Source organism: Mastomys coucha, unplaced genomic scaffold (assembly GCF_008632895.1).
Source record: "Mastomys coucha isolate ucsf_1 unplaced genomic scaffold, UCSF_Mcou_1 pScaffold6, whole genome shotgun sequence".
Classification (NCBI taxonomy): domain Eukaryota; kingdom Metazoa; phylum Chordata; class Mammalia; order Rodentia; family Muridae; genus Mastomys; species Mastomys coucha.
The window spans coordinates 20,495,864-20,516,571 of NW_022196912.1; the positions used below are offsets into that span (position 1 = coordinate 20,495,864).

Sequence of the window (20,708 nt, forward strand, 5' to 3'; positions counted from 1 at the left end):
TAAAACTGGCTGGCACCTGCCGGAAAGGTGGAGGGAGGAAGGGGGGGTCGTAGTGTGGCGGAGCTAGCAGGGATGCAGAGTAACAGAGAAGAGGAGGTCCCAGTACAGAGAGAATGGTGGGGTTTCAAAGTACCAGAATGCCAAACCCAGGGTGAGAGGAAGGATCTGGGTTTGGATAGAAACGGAGGGAAGTGGAGAAGCATAGACAACTGGGGCAGGTGGCAAGTCCTGCCATGGCGATTCATGGTGGGCACTGCCTGGAGACAGCGCTGAGGTGTGCATAAGGGATGGAGAAGCGTCGGTGCATTGGTTTTGGCTTTTGCTTGGTCCTAGAAGTTACAACATTGGAAGTTGGTGAACGAGGAACAAGGCATCTTAGGGCCACCTAGGGAGGACAAGAGCTAAAATCGATGTAGACGGAGACAAGCCCCCCAAAACACTTTCTGGCTCCACAAAAGCTTCTGTTCTGTGTCCCAGCTGCAGCCCAAAGAACCAGACGGGAGAAATGGGCATTGCTGCTAAGCAGAGTCAGGGCGGGCTGCGCCAAGGTGGGAGGCACGCGGAAGGGGGGTGCGGTTAGAGTGGGGAGGGAACCCTGGTCTGAGGGGCGGACACCGGGTGGCGTCTGGCGCTCCATAAAGGGGCCCGCGCTCTCCACCACAAGGGCAGCAGCTACCAGCTGTGAACACAGGCGAGATGCCGATTGTGTGCCATCAGGTCCCGGTGCTGGCTGGTAGCGCCACATTGGCCACCATGGGGACCTTGATCCTGTGCTTTGGGAAACCCGCCAGTTATGGAAAACACAGCAAGAGCGCGTCGTCGGGAGTTCCCCTCCTGCCCGCACGCATAGCCTGGTTCCTGCAGGAGCTGCCTTCCTTTGTGGTGTCGGTAGGGATGCTCGCTTGGCAGCCGCGCTCCCTCTTCGGACCGCCTGGGAATGTGCTGCTGGGTCTCTTCTCCGCACATTACTTCCAGAGGTTAGCGTTTTCTCCGCAGAGCACAGCTCCCTGCTCGGCTCCAGCGCGCGGACTAACGTCGAGGGGCAGCGCAAAGAGTGGGGAGGAGCGCGGAGAGAGGCGGGTTTGGAGCTCCAGGCGGGGACTTCAGGCTGGAATCCCCAGGGTTGGGAAGCACCAGAGGGACAGAAGACCCCTTCACTGTCGCCTGGGCGCCCCTCAGACGCTCCAGTTAGCTGCGAGGATGGGTGGGTGAAGCCGGGGAACTCCGTTTGGGCAGGAGCTATTGGCCAGGGTCCTTCCTCTCTCCAACTGTGCGCCTTGCTCTGTCTCTAGAATTCACCTTTCTCTGGTAATGCCAGGTCCGGTTGGTTCAGGGGCTTGGGGAGGTGATAAGCTCTGGAACTCTCAGAAGTTCTTCTGATCAGTTTGGTTTTGGTGTGATTGAGGAAGGAACTGAGCAGGGTCCACCTCCCATCCATAGCAGGGTACAGTGGGGATTCTGCTTAGACACGACCCCTAAGAAGCTGAGCTCACTGACAATTGATTTATATTTCCAAGTCCTTCAGGACTTAAAAGTGAGCCAGGCAAAGCTGACCGAGAAGCGTTCTAGATGAAAAATTCTGAGTTCAGAAATTTGCCTTTTCTGGTGTGGGAGGAAAAGATAGGAAAGTGATTAAAGAGAGTCCAAGTATTGTGCAATCTGCAGAAGAGACCCCAAGGGAAGTAAGCGGACCGCTGTAGCTCTTCTGTGACCGGTTAGCATCTGTCCTCTTGTTTGGGTTCACTGTAAAGGTGGGAGATGTCCTTGATATGCCCACTGGACAGTCAAAGAAACCAAGGCTCAGAAAGATTATGTAATTGAAGGAAAGGTGACACCCCCAGTGTCTGGCAGGATTACCAGCTAATTCACAATGAATACCTTCATTTCCAAGCTCCTAGCACTAGATAGTTTCTCCACACAGGTAATTAACAGGGAGCATGAGCAACGAAGGGCTGCCAGAGACTGACTGTGCTGTCTGGAGCAGAGAATTCCTCCCTTGGGTCAGAAGATCAGGTTAATTTAGATAAGAAGTTAGATTTAAAAGGAAAAAAAAAGGCCTACGGGGACTTAAGGCAAAATTTTCTCTCAGTTAACACATCAGGAGGAATGGAGGAGCCAGAAATACAAATTTCAACCTATCTTTTGTAGCCCCAATCCAGAGGATCTTTATTGGTCAATATTTAGTAATCATGTTAATATGGAATTCTCATTAGTTTAAAAAGGTAAGTATTGACAAGTAATAATACACTTATGTATTATTCATCCAATAAATATTTACAAAAAGCCTCTTGTGTACAAAGTCCCAGGGTAGTTATCATTTTATTTGATACAGATGTACAGAAAGAAGGATCCAGGCTGCAGGAGATAAAAGGCAAGCATTTGATTTTGCTTGTTTGGAAATAGATATTTGACAAGAAAATATGATTTTATGGACATCTATTTTTTTAAGATTTATTTTATGTATATGAGTACACTGTAGCTGTCTTCAGACGCACCAGAAGAGGGCATCAGATCTCATTACAGATGGCTGTGAGCCACTATGTGGTTGCTGGGATTTGAACTCAGGACCTCTGGAAGTGCTCTTAACCATTGAGCCATCTCTCCAGCTCTTGGACATCTATTCTTATCTCCAAATATACTATTGTCAGCTTTACAGACACTTTTGGTTTTAGGCAAGGTTTCACTGTGTAGCCGTTACCAGTCTCTGCCTCTAGAGTGCTGGTATTAAAGGCGTATGTCACGACAGCCTGGATATAGAGTCTTTTTTTTTTTTAATGAGGCTATTTCATATAGAAAAACGATACACATTTCCTGAAAACCCAGTGAACATAATTTTTAAATTTAAAAAAAAAAAAGGCATTTTGTGCAACAAAAATATGACCGGTGCCCTTTAAAACAAATGAGGAAGCAATTGTCAGGGAAACAAATATGTATATGTTGTCCTTCATCTTCAGAGATACTTTAAATGTATTAGTAAAGAGTTTGGGGAATGATTCTGTCTGAGACAGATTTGCTTCCTGACTCATGTGTCTCTAACTCACCAGGATGTGATATTTGTGGACGTTTCTACCCATGTTTCTGCTCTTTGAGGCCCCTGAGCATGTCCTGTGCTGCTGTTCTTAGCGCTTCCTATATGTTAGACTCTGCAGCAAACAGTCCATGTGACGTAGGTATTAATCCTTATACCAACCAGTTAGGTAGGAAATGCGATCACCACCTCCATTCTGCAGATGGGACACTGGAACAAACGGCAGGCAGGCTATGTTGAGTACGCTGCCCCAGCCACATGGTGGTTTGGAGACCCACGGCTGAAACTTTGGGTCTCACCACAGTGGCAGACTTTTTCTTGATTTTTAAAAGCCACAGGCTTCACACCATTCTTGTTTTAGTCACACAAGACAGTGGATGCTTGCTCAAGCCAAGACACGACATTAGAAGAGTAAAGATACACTTTAATATGTAAGTACGTTATTCATGTTAAAAAAAATGTCCATCATCCTTTATAGGTGTTAACACTATTTCACATAAGCTTCTTCTGTTGAGATATATAGTTCTGCCTGATTAACATTTTGGAACTTTCCAAATTAATGGTGTGTGTGTTTCTTGTAAGGCATACTCCAGGCCAGCTGGGCCAAGAACCATAAACAATTCTGTCCCTGCCTCACCTTAAAGTAGGGTTCTGAATTACAGTTATTACTGCATTGGCTTTTTATATGGGTTCGCAAGATCCAAACTCAGGTTCTCAGGCTTATGCTGCAAGCATTTTTACTTACTGACCCATCTTTGGGGACTTGCATTTTACAATATGTATCTTACAATATGTATCTTTCTGCATTATTACACATTCTTAGAGCATATTTTCCTGGTGGCTGTTTTGTATTTAACCTCAGGTAAAAGCCATGATTTACCTATCTACTCATTGACAGCTGTACAACGAACTTGACTCTTTTTGCAGATAAGTTAGATGAAAAAGCTGTGCACTTTGCACCTAAATTCATTTCAGCAGCTAACTTAGTGACTGAGCTCCTATTTGGAATTTGTGAAATTCTGAATTCAAATCGAAGCGCTGAAGAAAAAATAAAAAATAAAAAAAGAATTTCAGAAGTTAGAACTCTGTGAAGATTCCTTAGGCTCCTGGTACAAATGGTTCTGGAGGATTCAGGATTCAGTGGCTTGGAAACAAGAATGAAGTTCTTAGAAGGATGAAAGGCTCAGGTTTGCTTCAAGTTCTTTTGCAAAGTGTCCCTTGGGGACTGTTCGGTACCATAAGCTATTCCATGGTTAAAGCTCAGTCCATTTTCCTTAGTATAAGGGGACCACAGTAGAATAAATCCCACAAGGACAGGCTCTTATTTTTCTTTCGTATCATTTCTTTGCACACTGTGCTCCTGGAGCCAAGTGTTGGTACACAGCAGATACTGAGGATGAATGAACTCCACTGACCGCCAACAACACATGGCATTGTGGGAGTTCTGGCAATCACTTTGGGATCATTACCGCTGAAGTTGCATGACCAGGTCCCTTTTTGCAGAGTCTATTGTGGTGGGTGTTTAGCCACGTGGAAATGACTGCTGTCTAAGCATAACCCCACTACCAAGCTGATGGCGGGCAGAGTTGTCTCACCTCCTGCTGACCTCCATGCCAACCCTGGAATGGCTCTTTGTCCAAATTCTTTTTTGATATTCTCTTTCCCAAGTTCCCACTCCATCATCTCCTACACTGTAGCCAGGGCTGTACTTAAGCATACTGTCATAGCTGGTATCTTTTTGAAGATTTGCAGGTAACCTCAATAAGAATAAAGCGACTTAGAAAAGATTTCCCCCTCAAAAGGTTAGAAAGAGCAGGGTAAGGTGGTGCATGCTTTAAACCTCAGCATCTGGGAGGCGGAAGCAGGAAGATCTCTTTGTGTTTAAGACCACTCTGATCTGGTTGAAGCCAGCCCTGGCTGCAGTGCTCAACCTTGCCTCAAAACAAAACAACAATAACAAAGGTAAGAAGCTGTTGGACTGTGAAATGCATACATTAGAGTCTTTGGAATTCCAAGAGATTTGAAACCATTTCCCAATCAGCTAAGTAATAAACTCTTTAATAAAGTTCTTGTTGCTTTCTCCAATAGTACAAATGTCCCTTTGACTTGACACTCAGGCGAGGTATTATTTCTTTTAAGAAGCTGGAACTGAAACGCTATTTGCCTGTGACCCTATTCTGATTCTCCCCAAAGGCCCTTTGCTCACGGATTAAAATCTATCCCAAGAAGACTTAGTCCTCATCTCTCCAACTCTCACACCCCCTGCCTCTCCTTTCTAACATCTACATTTTACAGCAGCCATTTACCAGGGGTTGAGCTGGTGAGCAGCAAAGTGAGGTTTTGACCCACGTCTTCCTGGCCATGTCAGTGGGTCACTCGTCATTTGTGAGGTGCAGATGTTCTTTCTAGATGTTCAGGAGCAGGCAGCCTAAGGAGACTAGTCACTGGTTGATAGTCAGTGAAGATTAATGCCTACATCGATGATAATAGACAAATCTCTGCTCTTCTACATTAAAGAGACCTAACATAAGATAAGCGTGTTTGTGGTTATGTGCTGAGGAGATTTATAACATGTAATATTTACTAATTAACATTCATTGAAAGAATTTTTAGAATGAGAATCAGCAGATTTTATTTTTATTTTTTATTTTTTATTTTTAGACAATCTTAAGGTAGCTCACACTCCTGCCTCAGCCTCTTGAGTGCTGTGCTTATTGTTGGCCATTCCTGACTGCAGCAAACTTGAAAGTCAGATCATAATTATTTTAGGTTTTGCAGCTGTTTGGTCCCTCTGTTGCAATAGATGGCCCCCTTTTTGGGATATATCAAAAAGCAGCCGAGGTAGATATCATGTGAGCAAATGAGTGTATGTGCTTGTGTCCCAATGAAACTTTGCAAAACTCGGTAGTGGTCCAGATTTGGCCCTTGGGCACAATTTAGTAAGCCTTAAGTAAACAATGGATGGTATAGGTTTACATTCAGTGCCCTGGTAACTCAATAGTAAAGTTTGCTTGAATTCTATAGCAAAATGTTGGGTGAGTTTAAGAAAGTGCCTGCTACATTTGTTTAGAGACTTGGTAGTAAATGTCATTTTCTGGGAATTATTGGTTCTGGGTCCTTATGTGAATGCCCACAGAAGAGAGCATGGTTCCTGGAGTTTTCCTTTTAAAGGGGATGACATCATAAGTACATCCAAAGAAATATACAGCTATGTTTACCAAAATGTAAACAAACCATGAAGTTCTTGATTCACTTGTATGCATGGCAGAGAGGACCAACTCCTTTCTTGTGTTAAATCTAACTTAGGTCACTGAAAAAGAACAAGCAAAGATGGGAAACAGGGACCCAGATGCATAGAGGTGATGGGTACCAAGATGAGAGAGGGACGAGATGCATGGAGGTAATGAGTACCAAGTTACATGACAAGGAAGGGAAGAGCGGGGCCTGAACTATCCTTTACCAGAGCCTTGAGTGTCCCTACACATGCTGTCTTATGAGAGTCAAAAAGAACCACAGTGCTGGGTGCTTGCTTCCTGGGGAAAAACAGGTAAGTACTCTCAGTGCATACTTGCCACTATTTCCGGGTGGAAACTTGCGTGGTAGCAACATCAATATAAAGGCTCGGGGGGGGGGGACCTGTCTGTGTTTGAGTAGACTGAGGGTGTTTGAGGGGGTCCCAAATAGCTCCACTGTTGCCTACAAGACAGAAGTGGGGATTGAGCAATAAGAGACAGTTCACCACACTTCTTACTGACAAAGCAGGTTTAGGGCAAAGTGAGAAAATCGGAATCAGGTGGGTCTTCTAACTGTATCTTCTGACTACCAGCAGCAACCGTGGCTGGACAACGGGGGGTCTCCTCCAAGTCATATTTGTTCTGAGAAAATGAAACGGCTGTGCTTTGAGAGATCCTATTCTTATACTGGCCAACTGAGTAATTCACGCGGAATAATAGGCCAAGGACAGTTGTGGGGGGGGACATACACTTGTTTTGTTCTGTTGTTATTACTCAGTATACACATGTTTTCTATCTTAGGAGTTTTGCCAGGATGTAGCAACTTGCTTCTGTAGATTAATGGGGTGGGGGTGGGGTAGGAGGGTGGAGCTTCAAGTCCAGAGTGAAGTTTTTTCAAACGTTTCTGTCCTCAACCCAGGAGTCTCTAATGATACTCAGACCAACACAGGAGCTCTAAAATTTAAAAACCTCTGAATTAGAGCCAACAGTGCAATTTGCCTTCCATTTGGTTATGGAAGATAGGGGGTGCTGAGGGGGGGTGGAGAAGCCACTATTTATTGGGCTCTGGGTGTTCTGGGCATTATGTTAATGATTTACACAGGTCATCTCATTGTTCTTGCTCATGCTACTCCTCAGTGAGTAAGTACATGCAGAGCAGTGGGTGAGCGGAGGGGCCCTGGGCAGGCAAGGGCTTGAGCTGCTCCCTAAAGGATGCTCCCTGTCCAGATCTGTGGGTGGAAAGTGATATTCTGTCACGAAAGGGGTCCCATCTGGTGACCCTGGCTTAGAACCACCCTGCACTCTATACACCCAGTCTTGGACAATCTTTCTACTTTTTAAATTCTAATTTAATTTAATGTAACCTATGACCTACTAGCTGGTTCAAGCCTCATGTCAGGCTCTAGTTCATCTTCAAAACTCTTCCATTTTCAAAATTGTTCCATTACGTATGATCCACATTGCCCAGGCTGGCCCTTTGTTACAAACCAGGGCACTTTGAACAGAACAGGGTACCTGGTTTTTTGACACGAACCACCTGAAGAGCCTCTGCCTCCCTGTTTCCCACATTTTAAACAACAGGTAACTGTTTCTGTGCTTCCAAATTGGCCTGTTCTGTGTGCCCATTTCTCTGAGAAAGCCCTCTGCATGCCTAAAGTTACATATTTAATAAACACGCCTAAATAGTAGTATACTCAATTGTTTTCTTGTTTAAAACTTTAAGGTTATTTATAAATCCTGAACACAAATATCTTGCCAGGTAGGCACTTAGCAAGTATTTTCCTCCCAGTTTGTGGTTTTCTTCTCTAATTTTCTAGCTATCTTCTGAAAAGCAGGGACATTTAATTTAGCTGCTTTGGTTTCCCCATTTGTCCATGAGCGTTAGCTGTTGTTTCTAAGAAGCCTTTGCGTAAGCTTTGGTAGCAAGTGTCCTCTCTTGTACTTCCTCCTAGGTGATGTATAGTTGTGGGTTTTGCACTTAGGCCCATGATTCATTTTGAGTGACCGATTTCTCTAGTGTTAGAAGTATGCATAAAAATTCCTTCTGCACACGGACAGCCAGATGTTCTAGTGCCAGATGTTCTAGTGCTGCTTACTGAAAACATGGTTCTTCTCTAATAACTGACTTCACACCTTACATTTTTAAAATGGAAAATTACACAGATACATATTTTACCCAAGAAAATAGCCAAATGATAAGAACACAAAGAGATTCTCAACGTGAAATAGCTAGAAAAATGCAAATTGAACCATGATGTCATTAGGAACCTACTAAGTGGGCTAAAAAAGTATGCAGCCATACTATTCACACATTGCTGATTGAAATGTGAAATGATAAATAGGTTTGAAAATATTTAGACAGTGGTTGAAAAAATTAAATGTTGAAAAAGTTTCAAAAAGTGTTTATATGCTCTTGGGCTCATAATATTTCATTTCTAGATATCCTCTGCCCCCAGTAAACGCACATACTCATAGAAAACTTATGTGGAAATATTTGCAGTGTCTCTTTTGGGGGAAGCTCTAAACTGGAAATAATTCAAATGTTGGTCAATCGGTGAAAGTAATAAATTGTGGTATAAATATGAAATGAAGCATTACTCAAGAAATAAAATAAAATGGAACATTTGCACATGTTATAGTGTAGAAAAGGGGCAAAATAATTCTAGGTAAAAAGAACCAAGTCCAAAAGGATGCATGCTTTATTATTCTAGTTTTTTATAAAGTTCAAATTGCACATGGTGATGTGAGAGACACCCAGTAGTTTTCTGACGATACAGAGGAACAAAGGATCTCTTAGTAGTGATGGATGTATTTGTTGTGATATGGTATCATGGCTATGTGCACACCTGAAACATCAGATTGTGCAGTTTAAGTGCATTCATATTAAATATTCCTAAATTGATATTTAAAAAAAAAAAGACACTTAAAACCCATGTCACTGAATCAAGTTTTCTATGAAAACAATCTGCTAATGATTAACAGGATCTGAAAAGCAATTCATTTTGGGGGAGGGCAGAGAGATAGAGATAGAGATAGAGATAGAGATAGAGATAGAGATAGATAGATAGATAGATAGATAGATAGATAGATAGTCTGAAAACTGAACTGAAGAGAAATGTTGAAGGGAGACACCCCAAAAGAAAAAAAATTACATAGATATGACTTTAAAAATAATCTATAAAAAATCTGTTCACTTAGCTGTTCTACAATCAGAACCAATCATAATTGTGCTGGCTATTATTATTATTATTATTATTTATTATTATTATTATCATCATCATCATCATCATCATCATTATTATCATTATTACTATTATTGCCATGTCAATTTGATACAAGATAGAGTTGCCTGGGAAGAAGCAATCTTAATTGAGGAATTGTCTCCATCTCATGAGTCTGTGGGGCCTTTTCCTAATGGTCACCTGATATAAGAGGGCCAGCCCACTATGGGCAGTACCATCCCTAGGCAGGATGGGCCTGGAGTGTAAAAGACAAGTAGTTGAGAAAGCGAGAGCAAGCAGGCCAGTAAGCACACCTGTTTATGGTTTTCAGTGTCAGGCCCCTGGCTTGGGTCCCCTTGATGGACTGTAATCTATAAGCCAAATAGACTTGTTCCTTCCCAATGTAGTTTTTATTCATAGAAGTTTGAACTTAAAAAAAAGAAGCATTCAATTCTTGTCTTAATTTAAAAAAAAAAACATGAAATGTAGTTACAATAGTCACTTTAATGTCATTGTCCCCTACTCTAATATCTATGTTTCTTTTACAGTTTTCTTTCTTTTTTTTTTTTTTTTTTTTTTTTTTTTCTGTATGGATATATGTGTGGAGGTCAGAGGACAACTTGTGGGAGTTGTTTCTTTCCTCCTACAAATGGATTCCAGGATGGGACTCAGGCCATCTGACTTGATGGCAAATGCCTGACCTCCCTGAACCACTCACTGACTCTTCCATGTAATTTCTTTATCACTTTTGATTGATTCCAGCTATGGGCAATGTTTACCCACATTTTTGCATGTGTTAGATGGTCAGAAATTGTAGTTCCTTAAAGCCAGATGGGATGATAAGTCACCATCATCCTACCACTTGGGATACCGAGGCAAAAGGATTAAGAATTTAAGCTAGCCTTAGCTACATAGAAGATCCAGATCAGGGTGGACTATATAACAAACCCAGCTTCTAAAAAACAAAACAAAACAAAACAAAACCAGTCAAACAACAAAAGAAGAAATTATAGTGCTGAAGATTAGGAATCTTTACATTTCTAAAAATATTCTTTATCTTTGTTCTAGATACAGCTAAGTTATTTGGAAACAATTCAGCCCTTTCAGACATTGCATGAGTTATGTGGTTCCAGAGAGAGCTGGTCTAGCTAGGGATGGTTAATCTTCTCTAAAATAAGTCTTTTTGAACATTTTAGCAATGTCTCATGGATTGTGAGTTTTCTGCCTGATTGGTGAAAATGGACCCTATTCCTGGTCAAATATTAGTACTGGGTACTGTTTTTAAATTTGGGGGATGATTCTTTCCTTACACAGATTTCCTAATTAACTGACTACCCGAAGAAGACCTTCTTCAGTACTTTGTGTTTTTTTCTTTTCAGTACTTTGTAATGAGAGTTATACACATCTTGATCTCATGGCTCAAGAATCTTGTAGCATTAGCTTAGCATCCCCTTCCTTGTACTTCAGTCAAGAAATTCTCTTAAAATAGCAATCTGGGTTAGTTATAAAGTTCACATATTTTTTCCCTCATTTCTCAGAGATCCCTGTATGTGATGGTTAGTATTCATTGACAGTTAAGAAAAATGTAGAATGACCTGTCAGTGGGGGGTTATCTTGATTATCTTAACTGAGATGGGAAGACCTGCCCCCTGTTGGTGGTGCTATTCTCTAGGTAGTGGATTCTGGACTGTCTATGTCCATAGAGAAAATGATCTGAGCACTAGTGTGTGTACATTCATTGCTATCTGTCTCTGGGACTTCCTTGCTCTGATGCACTATGACCTGGAACCAAGAACTCAATAACTCTGTTCTCCATTAAGGTGCTTTTGAGAGACTACTTTATCACAGTAGTGAGAAAATGATTGGAGATGCTGTCTTTCATTGTCTAATGCTTTTTGTTTCATATAATTTGTCTTGCTTACTTACAGTCTAAAAATAAAACCAGTCCCGATACTCCAAAATTACTGGAAGCATCTCCAGTAGAGTTTGTAATTCATCTTTGCTAATTTGACCATCTCCACTACTGGCTGAATGGTGGTGGGTTTAAGTGGTTTCCGCTTATATTAAGTCATGTTACTTCTAAGCCCATTGCTTGCATTTCCGAACTGAGTATCAGTCTCCCTGCTGTATCTATTATTTTCCCTTATTTTTATTTATTTAAAAATTGTTTAGTGTGTGTGTGTGTGTGTGTGTGTGTATGTGTGTGTGTGTGTGTGTGTGTGTGTGTGTGTGTGTGTGCATGCCAAGTGTGTGAAGGTGCTCATAGGAGCCACAAGGTGGCAGCAGATCTCCTGGAGCTGGAGTTGTAGGTAGTCATGAGACACCTGCTGTGGGTGCAGGGAACTCATATTGAGTCCCCTGGAAAAGCAGCAAGTACTCTGAGAAATCTCTCCAGTCCCTTAATTCTATTTCTTCATCCATTCTCATGCTTGATGTACAAGGACCTTTGGGTCCCATCTTTTATATCTCTAAGCTTGTGGAAGGCTACAGGTGATGAAAGACCAACTTCCTTTACAGGAATCCTATGCCTCATGTAGCCGTGGATGGTAAGGTGGACACAGGGCCATAGAATAGGGGCTATAGAGTAGGAGATACCAGTGATAACAGACAGCTCTGAAACTTTCACACAACAAAGTCTGTCACAGAAATTTCAATATGCCTTTTTCTTATTCTTTTTTTATTCAAGTAAACAGTGGAATGCAGATGAGATGTATAAAGGCATTATATATATATATAATTTATACACACACACACACACATATATATATATATATATATATATATATATATATATATATATATATATATATATAAAGGCAGATCCATCTTTGAAGGCTGTGCCCTTTGATTACGGCAACTTCACTCTACAATAATATTTCTTCTTTGTAATTTCTATTGGTGTGACCCGTGTGCATGCTGACAAGCTTCACAAAGACCTTTGTTTAATTGCATCATCTACTTTGGCTATGTGCCATCCAGGCTTCCCTTTCTCTCCCTTACCACCTCCCGCTAGTTCTCTTTCTTCCCCACAATCTGTCTACCATCATATCATACATACATGGATGTTATATGTATATGAATTTTATGTATCTTTGTAAAATCTAGGACCCACATGGGAGAGAAATCTTATCATAATTCATCCTTCTGAGTCTTGTTTCTTCTATTTAATGTGATCATCTTCAGTTGCATTAATTTTCACTAAAGTGACATAATTCCATTTTTCTTCATGATGGAGTGAAACTCCATTGTGTATATAATGTACCACATTTTAAAAATTCTTTCATCATTGACAGACACCAGAACTGGTTCCACAATGACTATTATAAACAATGCTACAATATTTTTGGGTTACAGTGTATATGGTACTGTTCCTTAGGCTGCATTCTCAAGAGTAAATGGATCATATGATGGTTCTATTTATATTATTTTTTAAAGACCTTCCATACTTATTCCCAGAGTGGCTTCACCTCTTTGCACTTCTATCAACTGTAAATGAGTCTTCTTCTTTCTTTGGATGGATGTTAGCCTTTGTTGTTATTTGTTTTATTTACTCATTTTCAATTTTATATGCACGACTGCTTTGCCTACATGTGCAACTGTATGCCCCTCGCATGTATTGTGCCTGCATAGGCCAGAAGAGGGATTTTGATTCCCGAGATCTAGACATACAGATGGTTGTACTTCTCTGTGATTACTGTGAATCAAACCTACATCCTCTGCATGAGTAGCCAGTGTGCTGAAACAACTTAGGTAGAGTTACTATTGCTGTAATAAATCACCATGACCTGAGCAACTCAGGGAAGAGAGGCCTTATTTGACTCACATCACTGTTCATCATTGAAGGAAGTCAGGACAGGAACTGAACCAGGGCAGGAACCTGGAAGCAGGAACTGAAGAAGAGGCCATGGTTGGATGCTTCTTATTAGCTTGCTCCCCATGGCTTGCTTGGCCTGCTTTCTTATAGAACTCATGACCACCAGCCCAGGGATAGTACTACACACATTGGGCTGGGCCCTCCCCCATCAGTCACTACCTAAGAAAATATACTACAGGCTTGTATACAGCCTGATCCTATGAATATTTTTCTTAACTGAGGCTCCTTCCTCTCAGGTGAGTAGCCTGTGCCAGGATTTTGTGTCAATATCTCCTCACACTGATCTAGCTAAGGATATGGGCGAGTAACCCCATTCCTGACATGTGTGGGCAGCAATCCAGGTTATTTTAACGTGAAGACTCCTTGTTACTGTTGCAGGGGGTGGGAGTTCTGAATCCACACTTGCTCTCCACTGACAATGCCTGGCTGGCAACTTTGTGTTTCCTTTGTCCTCCCAGCTCTCAGTGTAAGAGTGAACAGCCTCCACTCTCCACTCAGCCATCTCTAAATATCATCCAGACTAGGAGGAGGACTAGAGTCGGGATGAACAGATTCCCCACCAGATCTCACCTTGCACTGAGAGAATATGGAAAAACTTAAAGCTCTGGCTCTCTCTTAGCCCTGACAACTTGACAGGGCTTAAAGTGATTTTCCTAGCTCAGTGGTGGGGTGGGAGAACTTTCTCTGAATTTTTTGTTGGATAGGAGTGAGGTTACATTTTCTTTTTTCTTGGTCTCTGGGTGAGAAATTGGGGAGATTGTAGGGGAAGAGGGAGAGGAAGGGAGGGGAAAAGGGCAGAGGAAGAGGGTGGGGGAGAAGGGAGGAAGATGTGAGGGAGAGAGAGGTATGTTTCAGGGAAGGTGATGTGATACAGCTTAGGGCTTAACTGGGTTTGCCACACAGGGAGAAGACTGTGGTGCAAGGAGTGTGAGTGTCAAGTGAGAAGGATTTTGCAAACTTCTTCAGGAGAATTTTAGTGGTGACTTGAACTCAACGTTGTGGAGTGGGTGAAATATGGCTGGATTCCGGAAGCAAGGTTCTAAAATAGAGATGAGGGCATTTGCTAATCAATTTACCTGAGGTGGGGGGGAGGGGGAGGAGAAGGCGAGAGGGAGAGGGAGGGAGAGAGAAGAAAGGAGGGAGGAGGAAGGAAGGGAAGTAAGGAGGGAAAAGGGGAGGGACAGAGAGGAAGAGGGGGTGGAGGAAGGGAGGGAGGGAGAGAGAGAGAGAAAGAGAGAGAGAGAGAGGGAGAGGGAGAGGGAGAGAGAGAGGATCTTTAGACTGGAATTGGGGAGGATACACAGGCTTGGAGAGAGTGGGGGATCAGAGTCTTGTTTGGAGTGTGTTAAGACTGAAATCTTCATGAATCTATGGCATGAAGCACATAGCAGAGAGCCGCTGCCTATGAGTGGTCTATGAGTGAATGATCCATCAGGCAGATGCCCACTTTACCTTGCTCACGCTTCTAGGATAGCAGTGGACACTTTGTAAGGAGTGTGAATTTAGCCCTCACATTTCCTGAGGCTGGGGGATTCAGCATCAGGCAGTGGCATCTGGCGAGGATAGGATCTTCTTGTAGTGTTTCCACCTGTTAGAACTCAGAAAGGCAAGAAGAAGCAGCCACTCCTGTAAACCCTTCGGTAAAGGAGTCTGTCTGTTCACTAGGGTAGAGCACTCAAAACCTAAACACATTCCTAAAGCCTAAAGAGTTCTCTAGTGCTGTGCATGGAGACTAAGGGTGAAACACAATCAGACCACAGTGGCATTACTTCGTATCCCTGGAGGAGGTGCCATCACACAGACATCCGAGATGTGGGACATCAACAAAGGGTTGAGAAGAACCCCACAAAGGAAAACCAGGACAGATGAGAGAAGCAGAAGAACCAATGGAGTGTGGCGCTTGCTGGCACTGTTTCTAGGAGCGGGGAGGGGGGAAGGGGGAAGGAGGGATGGGCATGCCCAGCCTGAGAGGCCTGAGACTCTGATCTTGGTCTGGAAATAAGGCACTAGGTGACCTTGCCAGGACTTGCAATAGAGGAGAAAATGTCCTAGAGTTGGCAAGTGTGAACTGCTCTGGCGAGGAATTTTGTTGTGAGAGAAATCAGGGAAATGGGACGGTGAATGACAGAGGGTATGGGGTCACTATAGAGAAGAGCTTCGTGCCACACTGGGGGGCTTCCTACGCATCTGCAGAATTTGAATGTATTTTGATTGACAATCAAGTCTCAAATTTCATATAGTGAACAGTCTTCAATTGACTTGATAATCTTAGCAATAGCACTTATATTTGAAGAAGATTTAGTTAAATATGAGTTGGTAGACACAAGACATGTATTTCTAATTTTTTTCCTTTGGGTTTAATTTGGATCTGCAATTTCAGTTAACCCTTTCCAATGAGAGTGCCATCTCCTCCCTCTATCTCCTAGTGAACATTCACTTAGTGGTGACAGAAAGCTGCACATTTACAGAATACTTATCAGACTCTATCTGGATGAGCATAAAATAATTAAAATTGACCTCAGCAGCGTAGGAAGAAATTAAAGAGACATGGTTCCAGACCATGGAAAAAAGCCACAAAGGGTAGACAGGGCATAAGATGCTATCTTAATTTCTTCTCCAGTTGCTGTAATAAAACTACTCAGGGTGGAGAGATGGCTCAGTGACTAAGAGCAATGGCTGTCCTTCAGAGGACCTGGGTTCAATTCCCAGCACCCACATATCATCTCACAACCATGTAAAACTCCAGTTCTAGGGGATCTAATGCCCTCTTCTAGCTTCTGTGAACCATGCATGCAGATAGTGCACATATATACATACACATACTGTGATGGTTTGTATATGCTCGGCCCAGGGAGTGGCACTATTAGGAGGTGTGGCCTTGTTAGAATAGGTGTGTCACTGTGGGCAAGTGCTTAAGACCCTCTTCTTAGCTGCCTGGAAGTTTTCTACTAGCAGCCTCCAGATAAAGATGTAGAACTCTCAGCTCCTCCTGCACCATGGCTGCCTGGATGTTGCTATGTTCCTGCCTTGATGATAATGGACTGAACATCTGAACCAGTAAGCCAGCACCAATTGAATGTTGTCCTTATAGGAGTTACCTTGGTCATGGTGTCTGCTCACAGCAGTAAAACCCTAACTAAGATACATACCCATACACATAAAATAATAATAGAAGCTTCAGATAAAATACTCTGACAAAGTAATTTAAGGGAGAAGGGTTTAATTTCATCTGGCTCATTGTTCCAGGGTACAGTAGGTCACAGTGAGGTAGTGAAGACAGCAGGAACTTGAAGTAGCTGATCACTTCACACCCACAGTCAGGAAGAAGAGAATGCTAATGCCCAGTCTGGGTTCCCAGCTAATGGTCCTGACCACAATTAAGATGGGCCTTCCAACATCAGTTAATGTAGTTAAGATAGCTTCTCACAGGCATGGTAAAGGCCCATCTTCCAGGGGATTCTAGATTCTTGTCAGGTTGATAAACAGCACCAACCATACAGACCTGAATGGAAATTGTGTCCAATGGTGTTGATTTGCAGTCTCATGAACCAACTGACTCCCCTCTCTTCATCATTTTTTATCTTTTTTTCCTGAGCCAAAATTTATTATTTTGAACTGCTCCCAGCTTCCCAAAGCAAAGCCATTTATGTCTTAAGAACCATATTTGTTCTCTAAGACTTCTGGCTTCCCATTGTTCTCTATGTTTATGGATTTCTTTTCCTTTTCCCACTGAAAAAACTGTGGGCTGTATTTTCCATTTTCCCTTCTGGTTGTGTAGTGATGAAGGGATGAGGGTGGGAATAATAATATATGGCTCTCTATTCAGAAGACCCATCCTCAATAAAGCCTACAGAGTCATCCACATTCTCCTGTGTTTGCTCATCTACACACCTAAGACACCCTGAAAAATCCTGGGTCCATCATTGCTGTACACAGGCTGTGCTGTGTATGAACAACTAAGGGGCGTGTAGCATCTCAAACCTTTTGCACTTTGTTATTGCAGATAGTCTGCTCTGACACATCCCTTTGGTTAAGAAGCAAGGATGATTGATTTAGGCAGCCACAAGCTTGGGTTGGATTCGTGGTTTACTTTGGAAGGATCATAAGCTGAGTATTTGACTCATTTGGTCTCATTTAGGGAACAAGACTACACTGTTAAGAGGCAGTGGCATTTGGAAATATCAGTATGGATGGGGTGCCAGAAAAACAGCACTCTCTGAGGTGTAGGAATAACAATCCACCAGCACCCAACACGCAACCAGGCCTTTGTCCATCAACACCACTCCCCTAGGAAGCCAGGGCATCATGAAGAAACAGTTAATCACACATCAGAGGCAGGGAGGATGCAAGGGATGTCAAGGGTCTTTTATTGTGTTGGAAAGGGAACAATTGAAGAGAAAGGGAGACAGGAAGTTTCCCAAGTGGTCCACTAGCCATACTTGTGATAAACAGGGCGTGGAAAAGAATAATGGCTTAGATGCTAGTGAATATTGGATAAACAAAGTTCCGTGACTTCATATTGATTCATTAAAAAAATATATATTAAAACCTTTGTCACTAGAAGTTACTATTAATTCAAATCCTTACTCTGATAAAATGCAATTAGAAGAACGATTAGGCATTTATCTTACATCCCATGCTCTGACTTGCCTTCTTATGTGAGGTCTCTACAATAAAAGGAGGGGAAACAGGCAGTGCCCTCACTCATGATCCTGCCTGAAGGGATTGTTTTATTCTTTTGCTCTTAGCAGTTCTTTTTAAAAAGTCATGGAAAGATGATTCAGTCTGTGGGTGATTTTGGAGTCCCTCGAACAATAGCCTTTCTAGTGGCAGCAGTTATGTGTTGCTGTTTTATTGAGAAGAAAAGCTTTTGGTCATCAATTGAAGACCCTTGACATCCCTTGCATCCTCCCTGTCTCTGATGTGTGATTAGCTTTTGCCTCATGATGCCTCGACTTCCTGAGGGGAGTGGTGTTGATGGACAAAGGCCTGGTTGTGTGTTGTTGCTGGTGGATTGTTACTCCTAGACCTCAGAGAGTGCTGCTTTTCTGACACCCCATCCATACTGATATTTCCAAATACCACTTTCCTCAGGAATACATCTAAGTGTTGCAAAACTCCTGAGACCATTGCATTCCCTAGCATTTCCTTATAAACTTTCTGTTTTGTTTGTTTTTGTTTTTGTTTTTGTTTCTGAGACAGGTTTTCTCTGTGTAGCTCTGGCTGTCCCGGCTGTACTCATTCTGTAGACCAGGCTGGCCTCGAACTCAGAAATCTGCCTGCCACCACTGCCTGGCTCCTTGTAAACTTTCATGTGGTTTATCCTTACCTCTTTGGTAACGACCCCAGGGTACCAAAGCTATCAAAACCCTAAAAGGCACTGTGCTCTAAATCACTCAGCATAGTGTGAGGTGGGACACAGACAAACCTACTGAGCAGAGCAGAGGCTTGCAGGCAGAGGAAAGGCTTCTCCTTCTGAAAGAGTCACCCCCTCCTGACTCTCAGCAACCCTGGGAACTGGATTTCTTCGTGTAATACCCCTGGGTGTCCTTGAACTCACTTTGTAGTCTGGGCTGGTCTTGACCTCAGAGACCCACCTGCCTCTGCCTCCCAAATGCTGGGATTAAAGTGATGCACCACCAGCATCTCGCTGAGATACTGAAATCTTTTGAGAATATGGTCAAAAGTAGTGTCCTTGGAACATTTAAGAAATATATTTGAAGACTTTTATAAAACTGCCATGCTGACTTCCACAGTGGCTGCATTGGTTTGCACCCGCCCCCCAGCAGTGAATGTGTTTTTTTCTACATCCCCACATCTTTGCAAGTGTTTGCTGTAACTTGTCCTTATTCAATTGTAGCCATTGTAATTTCAGTAACATGATATATGAAAAGGGGTTTAATTTGAATTTCCTCAGTGGCATGCCTGGAAGGATATCCAGCCTATTGGCCTGGCAACAGGACCTTCATCTACACTTAAGGGGTGGCTAGGGAGGGATATTTAGAGATATCAGGGATGCATGTAGCCTGCAGGCTGCAGGTTGCAAATGTCTGGGTCTGAATGAGTCAGCATGGGTAACATGATTGACAGGCGGTACCTAAGTGCTATTGTAGCCCTTTAATGTTCAGGAGGAAATACAGAGACAAAGTATGGAGCAGATACTCAAGGCAAGGCCATCCAGAGACTGCCCCACCTGGGGATTCATCCCACATACAGACACCAAACCCAGACACTATTGTGGATGCCAAGAAACAAATCCCCATAACCCTAACCCTACCCCTACCCCTACCCCTAACCCTACCCCTACCCCTACCCCTAACCCTAACCCTAACCCTAACCCTAACCAACCCTAACCGTAACCGTAACCGTAACCGTAACCGTAACCGTAACCCTAACCCTAACCCTAACCCTAACCCTAACCCAACTCTTGTCAGCTGACAGGAGCCTGATATGGTTGTCTCCTGAGAGGCTCTGCCAGGGCCTGACAAATACAGATGCAGATGCTCGCAGCCAACCATTGGATGGAGCACAGGGTCCCCACTGGAGGAGCTAGAGAAAGGACTGAAGGAACTGAAGGAGTTTGCAACCCCATAGGAAGAACAACAGTATTAACCAAACAGACCCCTCAGAGCTCCCAGGAACTAAACCTCCAACCAAAGAGTACACATGGAGGGACCCATGGCTACAGCCACATATGTAGCAGAGGATGGCCTAGTTGGACATCAATTGGAGGAGAGGCTCTTCATCCTGAGAAGGCTCAGATGCCCCAGAGTAGGGAAATTCAAGGGTGGGGAAGCAGGAGTGGGTGGGTGGATGGGTGGGTGGGGGAACACCCTCATAGAAGCAGGGGGAGGGAGAATGGGATGGGGGTTTCTGGAAGGGAAACCAGGAAAGGGGATAACAGTTGAAATGCAAATAAATAAAATATCCAATAAGATTAAAAACAAAAAAAAAGAAAATTTCTGATTAAAAAAAATCATGTAGAACCAGACAGTTACTTCCATTTAATGCATGTCTTTGTGTCCCCTGTGCTGGGTTTACAAGGGCATGCCACCATGGCAGGCTTAAAAAACAATCCCCATAGACTGTGAAATCAAACTCAGGTCCTCAAGTTTGCAAGTCAAACACACTTTATTGGCTTTATTAAGGGGAAAGTGTTCACAACAGTTAGTGTGGTTATCTGTTTGGACTAGTTTGTGGTTTGACCTCTCTCTCTCCACTTCCCCTCTTTGTTCCCGGCCCCTCCCCTTCCCTTCTTTCTTCCTTCAGTAATGACTCTTTTTTTTCTTTTTTTTATTAGATATTTTCTTTATTTACATGTAAATTTCTCCTTTCCCAGTTTCTCCTCCAAA

At 42.9% G+C, this 20,708-nt stretch overlaps 1 protein-coding gene across 2 annotated transcripts in view; it reads left to right on the plus strand.

Moving 5' to 3' along the window:
* Positions 1 to 607: 607 nt before the first annotated feature.
* Positions 608 to 20,708, plus strand: part of Srd5a2 (steroid 5 alpha-reductase 2) — a 35,921-nt gene continuing 15,820 nt past the window's right edge. The window contains exon 1 of one of the 2 annotated variants that reach the window (XM_031356496.1): positions 608 to 977. In XM_031356496.1, coding sequence (XP_031212356.1) covers positions 697 to 977 — 281 coding nt within the window. In that variant the 5' untranslated portion in view covers positions 608 to 696. The remainder of the gene's footprint in view (positions 978 to 20,708) is intronic. The other variant, XM_031356497.1, reaches the window with a different exon arrangement.